The following is a 17,995-nucleotide window of genomic DNA, read 5'->3' on the forward strand; positions in this document are numbered from 1 at the left end:
GCTACCTGTTGTGATTGTCGATGCGGACACGATGCGGACACGACGACTACCGTGAGAGTTATTGATGTGATCGTAGAGAGAGGGTTGTCTGGAAGCAACTGATAATAATAACTACAATTTCACTCGCGAAAATAAATTGAATGACTTTGATACTATCCATTGGACACAGGTATCCAGGGGAGATAATCGCTGGTGATCAGGTGCATGAAAATAATACCCTTGTATTTAACACTAAAATCAATAGAAAATACTGCTACTGGTTATCTAGTGTGCAATACAGACTCTTATACCACAGTAGGGGATCTATTTATAGCCCTTGAAAGATGATATTTGTTAAACAATGGAGATTATCTCTGTCTATGTGTAACTGATAATGGAAATAAAACCATTTAACTACCCATTCATTAAGTTCAAATTTTAAATGTAGAAATTGATATTAAAATTTATGGTCATTGCCGTCACTTTTAATCACGATTAACACAACATGATCTGATTTACACACACAATTTACATAAACAATTTCCTTGGTTATGTGGTTACAAATTGTTGTGGTTGCCACGGATATCTGTCATTCCATTCACATTTCATCTTGTAAGCACCCTGTTTGAGGCCATTTATTAAAATTTCGAACCTAACTCTGTGATGCCATATGAAAGCATTTTGTGTCTTGCTTGATTCTTAATCAATCCCACTGTGAGCCACAAAGAACCGTCAAATTCAACCCTTCTTAAATAAAGTTATTGTTATTATTATTATTAAACCCAGCCACCATGGGCGTGGATTTAGGGGGGGAACGTTTAGAATCGGAAGGGGGGGGGGACAGATTTTCAGGTTTATATCCACATGATGGTGAGCTTGTTTCTACGTATGTGGCCAAATCTATTTCACTCGTGCACAAAGTGTTCCTCATTATGTCACCTGAAGTGGGGCAGATGTTCTCTGCTGTCGAAGCTCTCCTCATCTCACACTGCTGAACCCTGCTAGTTCCTGCGCAGCCGAGCGATCCTTCAGCACTCTGCATCGTATCAAAACTTGGCTGTGTATCTCCATGACGTAAAACCGACTGATTCACTTGACGGCGTGTGCCGTGCATGATGACCCCCTTCATGTAGCCAAGATATTCAAAGAGAACAGTCCTGATTGTAGAATGAACGGCTTTGGATGATTCACTTAACTTCATGAACAATTAATATTTATGCAGCTTTGAGTAGGTAGTCAATTTTTCCATATTGTCATCATATTGCCCCTAGTTACCCCTAGAAATAACACTGGTACAGTAAAGTGTTCATAATTATTTATTTCGTTTGGTAATGAAATGTTCCATGTTTCAGGGTTCGTCCGTCCCCCACCAAAAGTTATGACAAATCCACACCCTTGCTAGCCACCACTGGTCAGCTCACAAGAAAATTGTGCCTAGACTAGTGATAGATAGTACCAAAAAAAAGAGGTCCACCCATGTCATGTACACATTGGGGCGTATATATAAGAGAAAGCGCGAGATCAGTGGGGTGTAACATCCACTCGACACAAACTAGGTCATTTCGGGACTAACATATGGTTCAATTTTATTTCAACAATTCACTTGCGCGTAGGGGTCTTTGGCAGTGGGAGGAAACTGGAGGACCCGGAGAAAACCCATGAGGTTAGACAGGCGACCCTACTCCTTGTACTTACTCTCTTGTGCCTTTGTCACCAATCTTTACTTTGTATTTATTTCAGGCACGCCATCTTAGCTCATTTAATCCAGTGTTATTATTGTGATATAGCCTCACTTTCAACTCGGTCACATCAAGCTTTCTGTAAGGCTTGTAGTAGGTAAGTACAATACTTTAAACATGTGAGACAACAAGCATTTGAGATGAAAAACTGGATTCATCTTCAACACCTTTATTTCACTCTCTTTCCGGACAATATCTGATTCTACCTCAATAAAATGTATTTGTTTATTTAACATTTGGGGATCACGGTGGCTAAGTGGGTAAGGCGCTGGCTCGCTAGCCTGGAGGTCGGGTGTTCGATCCCTGCATTGGCCGAGAAAGTTCATCCAGATTTCCTGGCGTGGTTCTCCCTTGTCAGTGATGAAGGACGGAGGGGCTGACAAGGACAGCTGTCTAGTCGTTCGGATGGGACGAAAAACCGAGGTCCCGTGTACTCATTGGCGTGCACGTAAAAGATCCCTTGACAGTTGGAATTCGATATAAGAGTAGGCTGTAGTGCCGCTGTCCGGGCAAAATTTCCCTCATAGCACACTGTATGGCATATGCCCGTCTTCATTAGCCCAGTTTGGAGCAAAACAGTAGGACGTTAAACCCCATTTCATTTCATTTCATTTATTTAACATTTAATTAAAGGGGTATTATGTAAGATTTAGATTATTCAAAAATAAGTAATGAAAAATTACTTTCTTTATTTGGAGCAAAGTTAGCAATGGATGTAGTTTTGACAATATGTTTGCATTGATTGTAACCACCGTACTGGTCATTTGAGTATTAGCTTGGGTTAAATTTTACATCTCGTGACCTTGATGAAATCTGCAGGTAGCCTTAATATTTAGATCTATCCTATGTTCAGCAGCTTGAAGCATCTGTTTTTTGTTGAAGAAATTCATTACATATGAAATATTAAATAAGATTTTATTCCATGTTATTGTTAAACAGTAAATATAAAGATTAAACTTAGCTGTTTTGATCAGTATTTCTACCAAATGATAAATTTATTATATTTTTACACACCACCATTTTAATCTCCTGTCTATGTTTTATTTTATTTGAAGGATTTGTTCAGCTGGATTTAGTAACTTAGATTCCTATGCTAGTACAGGATATAATAGTCCAGATTATCACAATACAGATAAATGTAATGGTATAATACATGAAGAACGTCCAGTACCTAGATTAGCAGTTAGCCCAGCATTATTAGTAGAAATGTTGTCGTGTTTATATTTCATAATGTAAGTTACAAACTGTATTAATATCACTTTACTAATAACAGTAGATATATGAAAATAGCAGGGGTTGGATGGCCGAATGGTTAGCACGCGCGCGCTGTATCATACGGTCTGTTGAATCAACAAGGAGTAGAGTCGCCTGTCCAGCCTCGTGGGTTTTCTCCGGGTCCTTCGGTTTCCTGCCACTGCTAAAGACTCCTATGCGCAAGCAAATTATTGAAATAAAATTGAACCATATGTTAGTCCCAAAATGACCTAGTTTGTGTCAAGTGGAAGTTAAACCCCATTTCTTTCTTTAAATGAAAATGAAATGGGGTTTAATGTCCTAGGGCCTTTATAAAATATATCAAGGGTATGTTTTGTGTTTAATGATTTGATCAGGTACAAGAAGGTGATTGTTGTGGTGATTCTATACACTGATCCTGAATTGAAGAGACATAACACAAGGGACATAACTCCAGTTAATTATGCCATGTTAGAAAATCTACCCTCTACTATCATTTTATGTGGGTTCTGAAGCTGCAATTCAGCCACTGAATGGTCTAAAACAGTGCTGTGTTCCTATACAAATAATTGTCCGATGCTATGATTAAACATGTAAACTCTACTAGTAAAAAAAAACAAGTTTAGTCCTAAAATGACCCGGTTGATTAATGTTTATTTCTTTTAATATTTTATATCCATCGACACGATTTATGATTTTTTATATTAATGAATCAGGGAATGTCGATGGCTCAGTGATTGAGGTGCCAGCTTACAATTCATGAGGTTGTGAGTTCAATCTTGGTTGTCAGTTTTGCAGGACGGGGGATGGCCTGGCAAGAAACAGTTTCTAATCACTTATATGAAAGGAAAAAACAAGGGACCTGTCTAAAGGTTGGCAAAAGAACCCTTTGGCAGTTTGTATTTGATGAAGTATAGGCTGAAATGCAACTGCCTGGGCAAAATGTCCCTCATATCGTACGGCATGACGTATGCCCCCTCTTCATTAGCCTGAGTGGTGCAGAAAAATAGGACGTTGAACCCCATTTCATTAATATTTTAACGATTAAACCCCATTTCTTCCATTTTTGAATAGATATCATGCCCTAAATGAATACATATCATGCCCTAAATGAATACATATCATGCCCTAAATGAATAGATATCATACCCTAAATGAATAGATATCCTACTCTAAATGAATAGATATTATGCCCTAAATGAATAGATATCATGCCCTAAATGAATAGATATCCTACTCTAAATGAATAGATATCATGCCCTAAATGAATAGATATCCTACTCTAAATGAATAGATATCATACCCTATATGAATAGATATCATGCCCTAAATGAATATATATCCTACTCTAAAAGAATAGATATCATGCCCTAAAGAATAGATATCATGCCCTAAATGAATAGATATCATGCCCTAAATGAATAGATATCATGCCCTAAATGAATAGATATATTCTCACCTCATAAATAGAATACCTAAAATACTTTGGTATTAAATACCCATTCTTCATTCCACATATTTTTTATGCCACAAATTTAAGTCTGAATATATGTCCGTATGAAGGATGCTGACTGAGCAGTGGAGTACAGATGTTACAGGATACTCCTGTCGACAACATCATTCTTGGAATCCATCCACATCTACTTAATGTGCCAATGGGAATATATACCCAATACACCACAAGACAGAACAATCTAGGCATCCCTAGGCAAACAGTCACACAGCACAACACATATTTACATCCCTGCTATTTATAGTTTGATGTGAAATGAAATGTATGAATATAATGAAAATGTAAAATGAAATTTAATAAATTCTTGTAACCTGATGGTTTTCGTGAATAAAGATTATTATTATTACAGCCTAGAAAATTGATCACTATACATGTGTTTATGAGATGATTATTTTGAAATATTTTTTTAGGTATTATGGGGAGCGAAATTTAGGTGTACAAGCATATCCAGACTTGATCTCTATCCAAATTTAGGTGTACAAGCATACCCAAACTTGATTTATATATTGTGTTGAGGAGATGATTATTGTGAGGAAATATTTTAAATATTTTTTAGGTATAATGGCGAGCCTAATTTAGGTGTACAAGCCGTAGAAGACATTCATGCTCGAGGATCATACGAACTGTATGCTGATGTCTTGATAGTAAGTTAATATTTTTTTTAAAATTTGGTTTGTCTAACCACTTTAATGCTGTCAATTGTGTGTTGTTGATTCCTACTCTCTCCTTATTTATACATTTTGGTATAAGACCTCATAAGATTCAAATTGAAGAACCCAGGGAAAGAACGATCTAAGTCACTTTTTCAACGAACCCCAGTTAATGGTGCCATCTGGTAGCAAATTGTATAAACTTTCTGTGGAACAATCAATTTCAGTTAAAAACGATCGGAGTCACATCAAACCAAGGCCCTTCTGAAATGGCCTCCCGGACAAATACGTCCATCGCACCCTTTATTTGATCTTAATTTGGCTGAAAAGTGAAAGTCAGTTGTTGTACTGGTAGTTATGATTCGTATTAAACATAATTTTGAGGTTGTAATTAAACCTACTCGTTGTTCTGTTCGCGTCAAGCATTCTCGTCCAAAAGTCTGTTTTGCCTTTTATGCGAAAAGACAAAAATGTGACTTAGGTCGTTCTTCCCCTGGACTCTTCAATTTAAAATGGGCTTGAAAACTGAATTGTGTTCAGAAAGAGTCATAAGTTTTAACTACATGACTTATGACACTCTTTCAACTCGTTTATAATATTGTGTTACTTATTGTTTACAGAAGTAATAAAACGAAAACAATTGCAAGGAAATTTTAGAACTTATTTTTATTAAGGAAATGATAAAGCAAATGTCTGTCATTTCGATATAATAATACTTAACATATCTTTGTCTGAAAGCATTTCATTTTGAAACACTCTATTGGAGTTATCTCCCTTTATACAGACTTTTTTAGATGCAAATAGACTTTCAATACAGAATGAAGTTGACAATGTTCATGCTTGTTATTAGGGAAATTAAATGGGGTTTAACGTCCCACTGTTTTGCTCCGACTGGGTTAATATAGATGGCCATACGCCATACAGTGTGCTATGAGGGAAATTTTGCGCGGGCAGCAGAGTTATGGCCTACTCTTATATCAAATTTCAACTACCAAGGGATCATTTACGTGCACGCCAATGTGTACACAAGACATGGTTTTTTTTGTCCCATCCGAATGACTATACATTACTGACAAGGGAGAAACCATTACTGACAAGGGTGACCCACCATAAATAAATATCTCCAAATATCTTGACAATTACGCCACAATATTTATATATATGCCAAGCCTCAAATCAGTTTCACACAATTATAGTCACTAAATAAACGATCCTGTTGTACTTAATAAGCTATGATCATTAATCATCTATAAATAATAGACTGAAAACTGGTTCCATTTTTGAGTAAAAGATAGGTTACGTGCCCTTGTTTTGAAATTAGTCTCGCTTAACCAGTCTATCGACCATTCTACGTCTGATTGACAAGTCGGGATAATCAAGACTACTTTTTTACGAAACATAACAGAAAGCTAGAACAAGAAATTGAATTTAGAAATAAGCACTTTAGCCAACTCAACAATTGTTTTAAGAAACTTGTAAAAGTAAAATGAAACTACTGCTAGTATCATGTTCCTGCTAACGAAAGTGATTCAGAGATATTATTTGTACTAAACCAAAAGATGCCGCTCTTAACGGTACAGTTAATGATAAAGCAATTTAAAAAATAAAACAAACGTAATTTCTAAAGCTGCTGTAATAACCAAGAAGCTAAATTTTACTGCTATTCAAAATCGTCAACAATAGATTTTTTACGGCTGTAATAGTTGATATATTTGTAGAGAATTGCACGTGCCATGGCTATTTATCGACTCAAAGAGAGTGCGGGGTAGTCAGAAATCAGTTCGAGACACGCAACTGAAACGTGCACATTTAGCCTTGTCGAGACCAACTTTCTGTAGAGTGCACGGGTCACCCTACCAATGTCTTACTCACTGAGCCACGGTGTTTCCCGTTAATATGAGGGACATGTGTATTAAAGTAGCAATGATTCTGTGTAAGGTGTAATAATTGGTTGCCATTAATCAGCCTAAATGTTGAATATGCATATTAATTTAGAAATGCTAAAGTAACATGCCTCTCTTTATTAGCTCAGTTGGAATTTGATACAAGAGTAGGCCATAGCGCCGCTACCTGGGCAAAATTTCCCTCATAACACACTGTATTGTTTATGCCTCTCTTTATTAGCTCAGTTGCAGTAGAAGGTTAAACCCCATTTTATTTCCTGTCTCTAATAATTAGAGATTAAACTTCTACGATATTGTAGTTTGTAAGGGTTTCCTATAGCGCTATTTGACACATTTTTTTTGTACTTGGTTTTATTTTATTATGCAAGAGCTGCATCTGCCTATTACAGATCTTTCTTTAGGCCTGAAATGTTATCCAAATTATTAATTAGACATTAATTAACAAAACAAGATCATAATCATGTCTCGATGGCATCGGATACTCAAGATTTTAGCTAGATTAGAAGGTTCGCAATTTAAAATTTTAATTTAAAAATGGGAAAGCGAGGTCAGGTCTCGAATGTTCCAGTGCTCTGGTTACCACTATGCACACATCTTCTCAAAACTAGAAACAGTGATAACCTAACTTGGCTCAGAATAAAGTAATTTGAATTAAATTTTTAATGTTTTCTTTATTTTTATCATCTATTTTTTAATTATTATAGCAAAAAATGACGAACCCTTTATTAAACTCTTAACTATTGTATCTTTAAAAAAATTTCAAAATATAGTCTATTTTACCTCCATGCAAAGACTTGATATTTCTGGAATTGGTATAAATTACCTGACAGAGAACAACATCTGCTGTGAATAATGAGATTTTGTTTGTAATTTACTTTTGATGGTAATGAATAAAGATCGGTAGAGGAAGCCAAGGATTTAAAGTAAATATAGATTAAAGTAGTAGGCTACTTTTAATTAATGTACATTGAAGGGTTTTACCATCTTTATAATAAAAAAAACATGTGGTGTATCTAAAAACACACTTGGTTTGTGTTTGTATCAGGGATCTTGTTGGGAGCCACGGTGGCTCAGTGAGTAAGGTGTTGGCGTTTGGTCCCTACGTTGGCTGAGAATGTTTATCTGGATTTTTCAACTTGGTCCCCTCCTTGTCAGTGGTGCAGGACAGAGTGCTATGAGGGAAATTCTGCCAGGCAGCGGCACTACGGTCTACTCTTATATCGAATTCCAGCTGCCAAGGGATCTTGATATAAACGCCAATGTGTACGCCTCACCTCAGGTTTTCTGTTCCATCCAAACAACTTGACAGGGAATTTTATTTGCTCGCTAACATTTACACCAGTCTCGGTTATCGTTCCCCTAAAACTTTGCCAAAACATGCGGAGATACTTTCTTGGCCAATACTGGGATTAAAACCCAGACCTTCTGGCTTGTGAGCCAGCACCCTACCCACTGAGCCACCATGGCTCCTTACTAAGATGCGATAAACCAGGGTTAGATCTTATTGATGGAGGGTTGGATGGCCGAATGGTCAGCACGCTCGCGCTGTATCATACGGTCTGTCATTGAGTCAACTGGCGGTGTTTCGATTCCCCGGTTGTACGTGACAAGGAGTAGGGTTGCCTGTCCAACCTCGTGGGTTTTCTCCAGGTCCTCCGGTTTCGTCCCACTGCTAAAGACCCCTACACGCAAGCGAATTATGGAAATAAAATTGAACCATATGTTAGTCCCGAAATGACCTAGTTTGTGTCGAGTGGACATTAAACCCAATTTCTCTCTCTCTCTCAGATCTTATTGATAAGGCCAACTTCAAGTTTGGTCTAAGGTTACGGGATGTAAACAGGGCTGGAGCTGATCCCAACCCTAAACCTAAACCCTGGACCTAGCCCTAACACTTAACCTACAATCTCACCAACAATCACTTGCCCTCACCTTATTTACATCTCATCGACCTTGACGAAAATTGAGCTGGTCTTAACAAATAGATCTAGCCACAAACCAGTTACAGTAGACATAAAGACATAACAGATGATATCTGCTGATATCAGCATATTATAATATATATATATGTCAGGTCACATGACATTTTACTTTCCTCTGATGCCATGACAACCTATATAGATGACCTAGGTTGTATATTTAAAAAAAAACACACAAACATAGAACCTTTAACAGAACCTCACTGTGCACCAGAATATATTATAAAGTCTGACATTGAAACAAAGGTTCACAGAGTATGACTTGGAGGTTTCAGTTCTACAGTATACAGCACTTATAAGATGTGTCGTTCAAGAAGTGCATGGATCGGGTAATACATCAAGTTGATTTTGAACAAGGCGGTTTGTGAGGAAAGGGTAGGTTGGGTGTGAGATAGGGGATTACAAAGATTATTATCTAAACCACCTTAAAGGGGAATTATGTAAGATAAGATAAAGAGCTGACAGTTGATAATGTAAAGAGAATATGCTGAATATTTCAGTCAAATCACAGATCGTATTCAAATCTGTTTAAAATGGTACCAATCAGATGGTATCGAGGGTTGATTGTAGTCTTGTTATGTTAATATATATCTAATTAATAATTTATATAACATTGGCATGCCCGTTAAAGATCCCCTGGTGGTTGGAATTCGATATAAGAGTAGACCATACTGTCGCTACCCGGGCAAAATTTCCCTCATAACACACTGTATGGCTTAGGCCCGTTTTCATTAGCCCATGGCAAAGCAGAGCAGTAGAACATTAAACCCCATTTCAATTTATTCCATTTCCCTTACTATGCCAGTCCCAGACTTGTTCATATCATAAAGTTAAAACATCTTACAGACCTTCCGGCAACTTGTATGTTATGTATACTCACTTATCTTAGGATGTATTACTTTTATATTGCACACTTTCATTTGTCTCAACATTTTTACGTTTAAAATCGACGGAAATTAATAAAAAAAACCATAAAAATATATGGAAGGATAATTTTTGTGAAGTCTGTGACCAAATGGAGAGGAAGAGGAAGAGCCAATAAAAGAATCTCCTCCAAAAAAACCTATAAATCTGATAAAGTGTATGTTATTCTATTACAGAGAGGATTTCCTTTGGTTATAAAAAAAATGAGATTTTGTATGAATGACAAACAGATTGTACTGTCTGTAGGAAATACGAGTGGTTACGTTTAAATGTCAAACAGAAGATGTAACTTTGTGTTTTACTTTCATAGTATCACTGATAACGGAAGACATCTTTTCATTGTGACTGATTATGGAAGATGTGTTTTCATAGTATGACTGATAACGGAAGGTTTCTTTTCATTGCTTCTTTCATAGTAGGTGGGGAGGGGGGGGACGGCCGAATGGTTAGAGCTTGCTTGTTGTATCAATCAGGTCTTTCATTAAGTCAACTGGCGTGGTTTCAATTCCTCCGGTTGTACGTGGCAAGGAGTAGGGTCACCTGTCCAACTTCATGGGTTTTCTCCGGTTTCCTCTCACTGCTGAAGACTCCTACGCGCATGCAAATTATTTAAATAAAATTGAATCATATGTTGGTCCCAGACTGACCTGGTTTGTGTCAAGTGGATGTTAAACCCCATTTCTCTCTCTCTTTCATAGTATGTCTGATAACTTCTTTTCATGGCTACTCTCATAGTAGCTGATAACGGAAGATTTCTTTTCATTGCTACTCTCATAGTAGCTGATAACGGAAGATTTCTTTTCATTGCTACTCTCATAGTAGCTGATAACGGAAGATTTCTTTTCATTGCTACTCTCATTGTATGCCTGATAGCGTCTTTCCATGCTACTATCATAGTATATCTGATAACGGAAGGTGTCTTTTCATTACTGCTTTCATAGTATGCCTGATTATGGAAGACTTCTTTTCGTTGCATAGAGTATATGTGAAGGAGTGACTCTTTTATTTGTGGGGAAATTCTGTTAATTATTTTTTTTGAAGATTGTCTTTCAACATTAAAAAGTTATAGCCCAGTTGTTGATAGGTAAACAATAAGCATCTAAAGGATATGATAAACAGATCAAGGTCCGATAAGTCGTCAACTAAAGTTCACTTATTCCCAAAATGCAAAAACAAAAAATTACTGTCTTACAGCTATACATTCTTGAATTTGACCAAATGCGGCTGGTGATGAAATGATGCTTACACAACATACAGTAGTATGCCTTGAGGGAAACTTTGCCCAGACAACTGATCGTCCAGGTTTTTGTCCCAATTGAAAGACACTGAATGTCCTGCAGAGCTTACAACGAGAAACTTTAATATGTGAAGTCTATTGAGAATCCAGATGATGCCACCCAGGATATCCAAGCTTGTAGGATTCAATGGGTTGGATTCTTATAGAAACCACCTTCGAACTAAGGTCCAAGAGAATTTGTCACGAATTTTACCCAACTAAATAACCAGAAAATGCCACATGGCAGCCATCTTGAATATTTAATTTTCCCCAAGGGTGCCAGGGTGGCATCATCCGGATTCAGAATCTACAAATATTGAAGATATATAATCCATCAAAAAACATAAGATGGACGACATTTCCTGGTTTGTCGACCTGCTGCCGGACTAAGATCCTCTTTAACGCAGCTTGAGTAACTTTTCCAACTGAGTTGTTTCTAATGTTTTGAAATTCATAAGCCATGTGTGAATTAAAAAAGTTTAGGTTACGTAAGAATATAGTTGAGATTTAATGATTATGATTTGGATGAAATTTTTTCCAAATTTTATTTCCTTGAAAAAGGCTCTTAGTTGTGGAGGGTATATAGCCAGCCTATAGCTAGAGGGAGGCATGAGATAAATGGTTTGGAAATAAGGTTAGTTTTAGTAAATATTTTACAACTTTAGGCTATGAAAGAGTATATTTGAGATTTTGCTAGTAAAAGTTATATGGTAGTATTAGTAGATACTTGAGATATGAACAAGATAAAGACTTGTTTGTAATCTAAAAATGATGTTATAAGTAGGAGTATATACAACTGGTTTATATACGTATATTAAACTACTTATGATAATAATTAATATGATATTTATATACTTAACTCTTGGGTGGTTCCACTTATATAACTACCACTTGAGATTGAATATGGTACTTAGATACGTACAATAGTTCTCTTTGTCATAGTTTCCTTTGAAGAAGAGACATTAGACATGAATCATTAGGGAAGTTATTAGTTCTGTTGATTGTTGAAGATACTTGATGGGTGTCATGTACTAAACAGGATATACGTAAATGTTTTTACCTATCATACAAATACACAACTTGTTAAACATATATTATGCAAGAGCTAAATCTGTCTATTGCAGGTCTTTCTTTAGGCCTGAAATCTTATCAAATTATTAATTAGACATTAATTAACCTATCCAGGTCATAATCAACTCTTGATGCCATCGCTAGCCTGCGATCTTTAGTGGATTTGAATACATTTTGCAATGGATAATTTAATGTAAAAGTAGATAATCGAGACTTCGTTTATTATAGAACTAATGTTAGTAATGATAATCGAGGCTAGTCTAAAATTGAATCGTGAATATCTCGGTTCAGAGTGAAGCGATACGACCGAAATTTTCAACATATTCCCTTTTCATTATCTATTTTTTAACTATTATAGCGAGAACTGTCAGCTCTTTAATGTATATTTAAATAATGAATGAATGAAATGGGGTTTTAGTTCTTACTTTTATACTCTTATTACATCAACTTTATCCCATCAAATTTCATATTTTATCATTGATTGATGATGACAAGAGAAACCTAGTCTAAACCTTGCTCAGTAATTCACAGTAATTGTATTCTATAGAACTGTGACCAGTTAATTTCCAGTTACTAAATGCTGCAAAACCACAAGAGAATACTTGTTGAAAGGTCAATTGCTATATGGGTACCAACCAGTGATTGTTTTCCATATAAATTGTGATGTTGTGTATTTATATTTTACTAAATGCCTTTGAAACAATTTAATAGAAGAGGAAGACGAAACTTTAGTGCATTAAAAAAACTTACAAGGTTATGTGCATATACAAATAATAGTAATAGAGATATACATGAAATAAACAAAGTATACATACATGGACATAATTATATAAACATATATATACTTTACAGAGACATGAAGGAATTATATACAAAAGCTCCTAAACATTTTAAAATTTCTACATTTTTATTTATCATAAGTATTTTAAATTGTTGTAAAACATTCATTTTATAAAAATTTGGTTCTAGAAATAAAATTAATCTGAACAGATCTTTTCTGTTTTCGTCATGTTGTTCGCATTTTGTTGTCTACCTCATGGCATATATTACACAAACGATCTTTTACGTATAATTTTAAATATCTACCTGTTTCAATTTTCAATTTATGTGCGCTTATTCTAAGATTTGTTAGTGCTTTTCTGTGTTTTAGATTTCTTATCACATCTAAATTATTTTCATAATTTATATCATTTTTTATAAGGACATGTCCTTAACTTATTTAAGGAATCCATCTAAGCCTTTATTATTATTTATTTTTGTGGACTATAAATTATTATAATAGAGAGAAGCTGCAAATCCATAAATTCAGACCAGAGTGTTCATATATATTGTTGGCCCATTTGTGATGTTTAAAACATGATCACATGTTGGAAAGATGTCTGTAAATATATGAAGATATGATATATACTATATAGGTCATATATCTTATATTTCACTTTCATCGCATTGTGTTTTATATCATATTCCCTGCTAGTCAACGCACGGAGACCTCCTCCCCTCACCTGGTCAACAATGTATGTGAACTTTACTACCTCCATCTGTGAAGAGTTTCCGGAGTAGAAGTAGCGGGAGGTGTTCGAGAACAAGGGGAGGTAACTAGATATGGAGTAAAACAACGTCTGATGTTTGGATAAAACATATGTCATAGGGTTTATACCAATACAGACAGACGGGTCGAGATGATGACTGACGAGATATTTGGGGTTGCTCTTTGATTTGGGACCAGTGCTGACCTATTTTGTTAGAATTAAAAAAAGATAAGACAGGATGCCTATAGTTCGTAAGAAATAAACCATGATTCTTTGTTACAAAGCAAACTGGTGGTCTTCTTTAGTGTTAAATCAGACCAGTATTGGCGTGTAGAGGTTACGTTATGCCCGAAGCCACCCCCTGATTATATGCTCCTCAAGCATACATGTAGGGTCTATTACTCAGAAAGAAAGATATATTAAATATCTAACATCACATGTAACACTCTTCCTTGTAGAACAAACTTAACAGGGTTTATTTCAAATTTAGAAAATAATTAATTTCATTCTTTGATTGGATTCCTGGGGTCATCACCGCCTCGGCCCACCCCTTTGCACCTCATTGCCGACCAGATTTTCTCTTAAGATAACTGTTAAAATCAGAAAACATGGAATGTTTCTGTAAAAATAAAATATAATTCTGCTATACGCAATCTAGAATAATTTGTCATTAATCATAAATATCCCCTCTTTCTATTGAAATATGTGAATTCATCAAGATGATTGGAATATTCCAAAACACAACTTTTATACAGCACCGTCACTAGCAACTTCAATTGTAGGGTAATAAAAAATAATATCGTCATTTATAAAGCGTGTTAATACTGAAGAACAGTTTCTAAGGCACTATACAGGTGACAATTCTATAGAATACAATTACTGCTTATTACTTAGCTCAGTTATAAGCAGTATTTGTATTCCATAGAATTGAAGAGTCCAGGGGAAGAACGATCTAAGTCACATTTTTGTCTTTTTGCATAAAAGACCAATCAGACTTTTGGACGAGAATGCTTGATGCGAACAGAACAACAAGTGGATTTAATTACAACTTCAAAATGATCTGTTTAATACGAATCATAATTACCAGTACAACAACTGACTTACACTTTTCAGCCAAATTAAGGTCAAATAAAGGGTACGATCAACTTGTATTGTCCGGGAGGCCATTTCAGAAGGGCCTTGGTTCGATGTGACTCTGATCGTTTTTACCTGAAATTGATTTTTCCACAGAAAGCTTATACAATTTGCTACCAGGTAGCGCCATTAACTGGGATTCGTTGAAAAGGTTACTTAGATCGTTCATCCCCGCAGCTCTTCAATTGTGACATGTATACATCAGTTCAATTACTAAATGCCATTGAAACAATTTCTAAAGTACTGTTGGTTGTTATATTCACTGTTTATTTACAGATCAGGGTTTTGAAAAACCAGAATGTTTTGAGTTGAGATTCAAAACAACTTGCATTAATTTCATTGACTTTGGTAATTGATTCCATACAAAAGATCCAGCATAGTGAGATGTTTCAACAATATTTTCTTGTTGATATCAAGCATAAGGATTCCATTACTATGACATCAAGATTTTGATGCTTCTGCATTATTTTCTGGGGTTTTTTTTTGTTGTTTAGTATTTGAACAAATAAGTTTGAAAGAAGTGTGATTAAAAGTTGGCTTCAAAATTAATGAATAACAATATAGACATGTTAAGGTGTGATGAGATGTCAATCATCCGATAACCATGGTGATATATGATGTTTTAACAGGTGATAATCATCTACAATTAATTACTCTGTCTGCCTCCTCCCGCTCTGTCCTGTATCTCTTGTAATCAACTGCACATGCTCCAACAGTTTATCACCAGGACACCATGCTATGTGATCTGTTGATATAATGTCTTATATAAACACACTTATTATTGGTCAGTTTATCTTCACCATTATCACATTCCAACCAATCAGTGCATAAGTAATTAATTGGGAATTTGTGTGTGTCTATTAATACTATTCTTATAGTCTGACCATAATATCATGATTTATGTATTGGACATTAAAAGTGTAATTACAACAACCAGGGGCGGATCCAGGATTTTCAGAAAGAGGGGATGGAGTGCTGCCCCCCCTTGGGAGTGCGAAGCCCGGCCCTAGGTGGGCGGACTGACGGGCAATCAATCAAGTCACCAACCGACTCGTTTCGGAGTAAATTACGATTTCGAACCTAAACTGACTGTTAATTCCTTTCCCGCAAGAATATATGGGCTGCCACCTCAAAAAATAAGTTGTATGTGACAAGGGGAGGGTTGCCTGTCCAACCTCGTGGGTTTCCTCCGGTTTCCTGCCACTGCTAAAGACCCCTGCGTGCAAGCAAATTATTGAAATAAAATTGAACCATGTGTTGGTCCTGTTCAGGTAAGAACCAAGGGCGACTCGTATACCTGTTGGTGTGAACAGTAACAATTTGATGAAGAGTAGATGGCTACGCAGCTGTCAAGGAAAAATTCACTTCCCTAACATTGTACACGAGATCGTAGAAGAATTCACCCCATATTTTTCCTCAAAATGTCCGAAGTTTTGTGTTTATGACCCATTCCATTCTCTGTATAGATTAAATGCTCCTGCCATTTATTGAATCCCAATCAGTGGCAGAAATATTTTTTTATAATTTTGTGCAGCTGTGAGGAACATTGAACTGTGTATAAAAGAACTATCAGGAGAAATCTGTGTGGAGCTATGATTGACCAGACGTAAACATTGTAGACTATAGTCATGTTATTGTATCTCTGTACCATCTGATCGACCAGACGTAAACATTGTAGACTATAGTCATGTTATTCTATCTCTGTACCATCTGTAAATGGTCATTGTCTTGTTTGTTATTTTAAACTGTGGGATTCAGCTATAATTAACCTGTGTTTACTGCCCTCACTGTCTTAATTACCAATTATATACATCAACAACACTACATCACATCCTCCCCCTAGCTACCATCCATGACCTTACAGACATAGACCTTGATCAACATTTTAAAATCATTTTGTTTTTCTTAATTACACAAAACTTGGGTTTCAATTAGCGCTTTTAGCTTGTTTCCGACATATTTGTGAATCTTGACTTATAGGCAGTGAAAATGATCTAGCATTTGGAGAATTTACCTGAAAGATAATATTCATGCAATGAAAATAGAATTTAACCTTAAAACATGATAAATAAAGTTGTTATGTATAAAAATTGGGATAATGCTAAAAATTGCCATTCTTTGGAAAAAATATGTTGCTACTGCGAGGTAGACTATGTCAAAAATTGACTAACGGGTAAAAATTTTAAAGTGAAAGCCCTATAGTTTCAATTTTTTTTTACAATTTAGTGTTTTTCTTAATTAACAAATGGGGCGAAAAACTAAGGTGTACCCAGACAGAATTACACTCCTATCAAAGTGCATGGTGTAGGCCCATCTTCAGTAGCCCAGTTGGAACAGAAAAGTAGTGTGCTCCGGTTAAACCCCATTTCATTTTGTTTCATTTCATATTGACTGCATGTTTATGACTGTCTGAGTTAAATATTAGTATTGTAATAAAACACAGGACCACATCTTGAATCCATTTTATTTGCACTTGTTGTTAAGATTTAATATGTATTTAAAAACATTTGGTCTTATATTAAATTGGGTTATATAAATAGGAATTATTGTCTGGGAGTCTATATATGTTCAGGTACTTCACATCTGACTTTGGGTGTAAAGCTTTCTCTCTAAAAAAACCCATCAACTAGCATGTGTACCCACTTTCTCTCTTTACCATAAACTTACATATTAATACCAGAAATGAAATGGGTTTTAATGTCCTACTGTTCTGCCTCGGCTGTGCTAATGAAGATGGGCATATGCCATACAGTGTGTTATGAGTGAAATTTTGATCGGACAGCGGCACTATAGCATACTCCTATATCAAATTCCAACTGCTAAGGGATTTTTTACATGCTCTCCAATGTAGCACAAGGCCTCGGTTTTTTGTCCCATCCAAATGCCAGGAAAATCTTAATGAACTTTCTCGGTCAATGCAGGAATCGATCACACGATCTCCAAACTAGTGAGCCAGTGTCTTACCCACTTAGCGACCGTAGCTCCTATTAATACCAATATGTACCCACTCTTTTATTGTATACCATAAACTTACATATTATTACCAGTGTGTATCCACTTTATC

The 17,995-nt window shown here is 35.8% G+C and overlaps 1 protein-coding gene across 2 annotated transcripts in view; it reads left to right on the plus strand.

Annotated features, from left to right (window-relative positions):
• LOC126807949 (hyccin) overlaps nucleotides 1-17,995 on the plus strand; it is a 128,503-nt gene that overhangs the window by 102,021 nt on the left and 8,487 nt on the right. For both annotated transcript variants that reach the window (XM_050532900.2, XM_050532910.2), the window contains exons 8-10: nucleotides 1,720-1,815; nucleotides 2,774-2,950; nucleotides 5,021-5,108. In XM_050532900.2, the coding sequence (XP_050388857.1) occupies nucleotides 1,720-1,815; nucleotides 2,774-2,950; nucleotides 5,021-5,108 (361 nt within the window). The remainder of the gene's footprint in view (nucleotides 1-1,719; nucleotides 1,816-2,773; nucleotides 2,951-5,020; nucleotides 5,109-17,995) is intronic.

Source organism: Patella vulgata, chromosome 9 (genome assembly GCF_932274485.2).
Source record: "Patella vulgata chromosome 9, xgPatVulg1.2, whole genome shotgun sequence".
In the NCBI taxonomy this organism is placed as follows: domain Eukaryota; kingdom Metazoa; phylum Mollusca; class Gastropoda; family Patellidae; genus Patella; species Patella vulgata.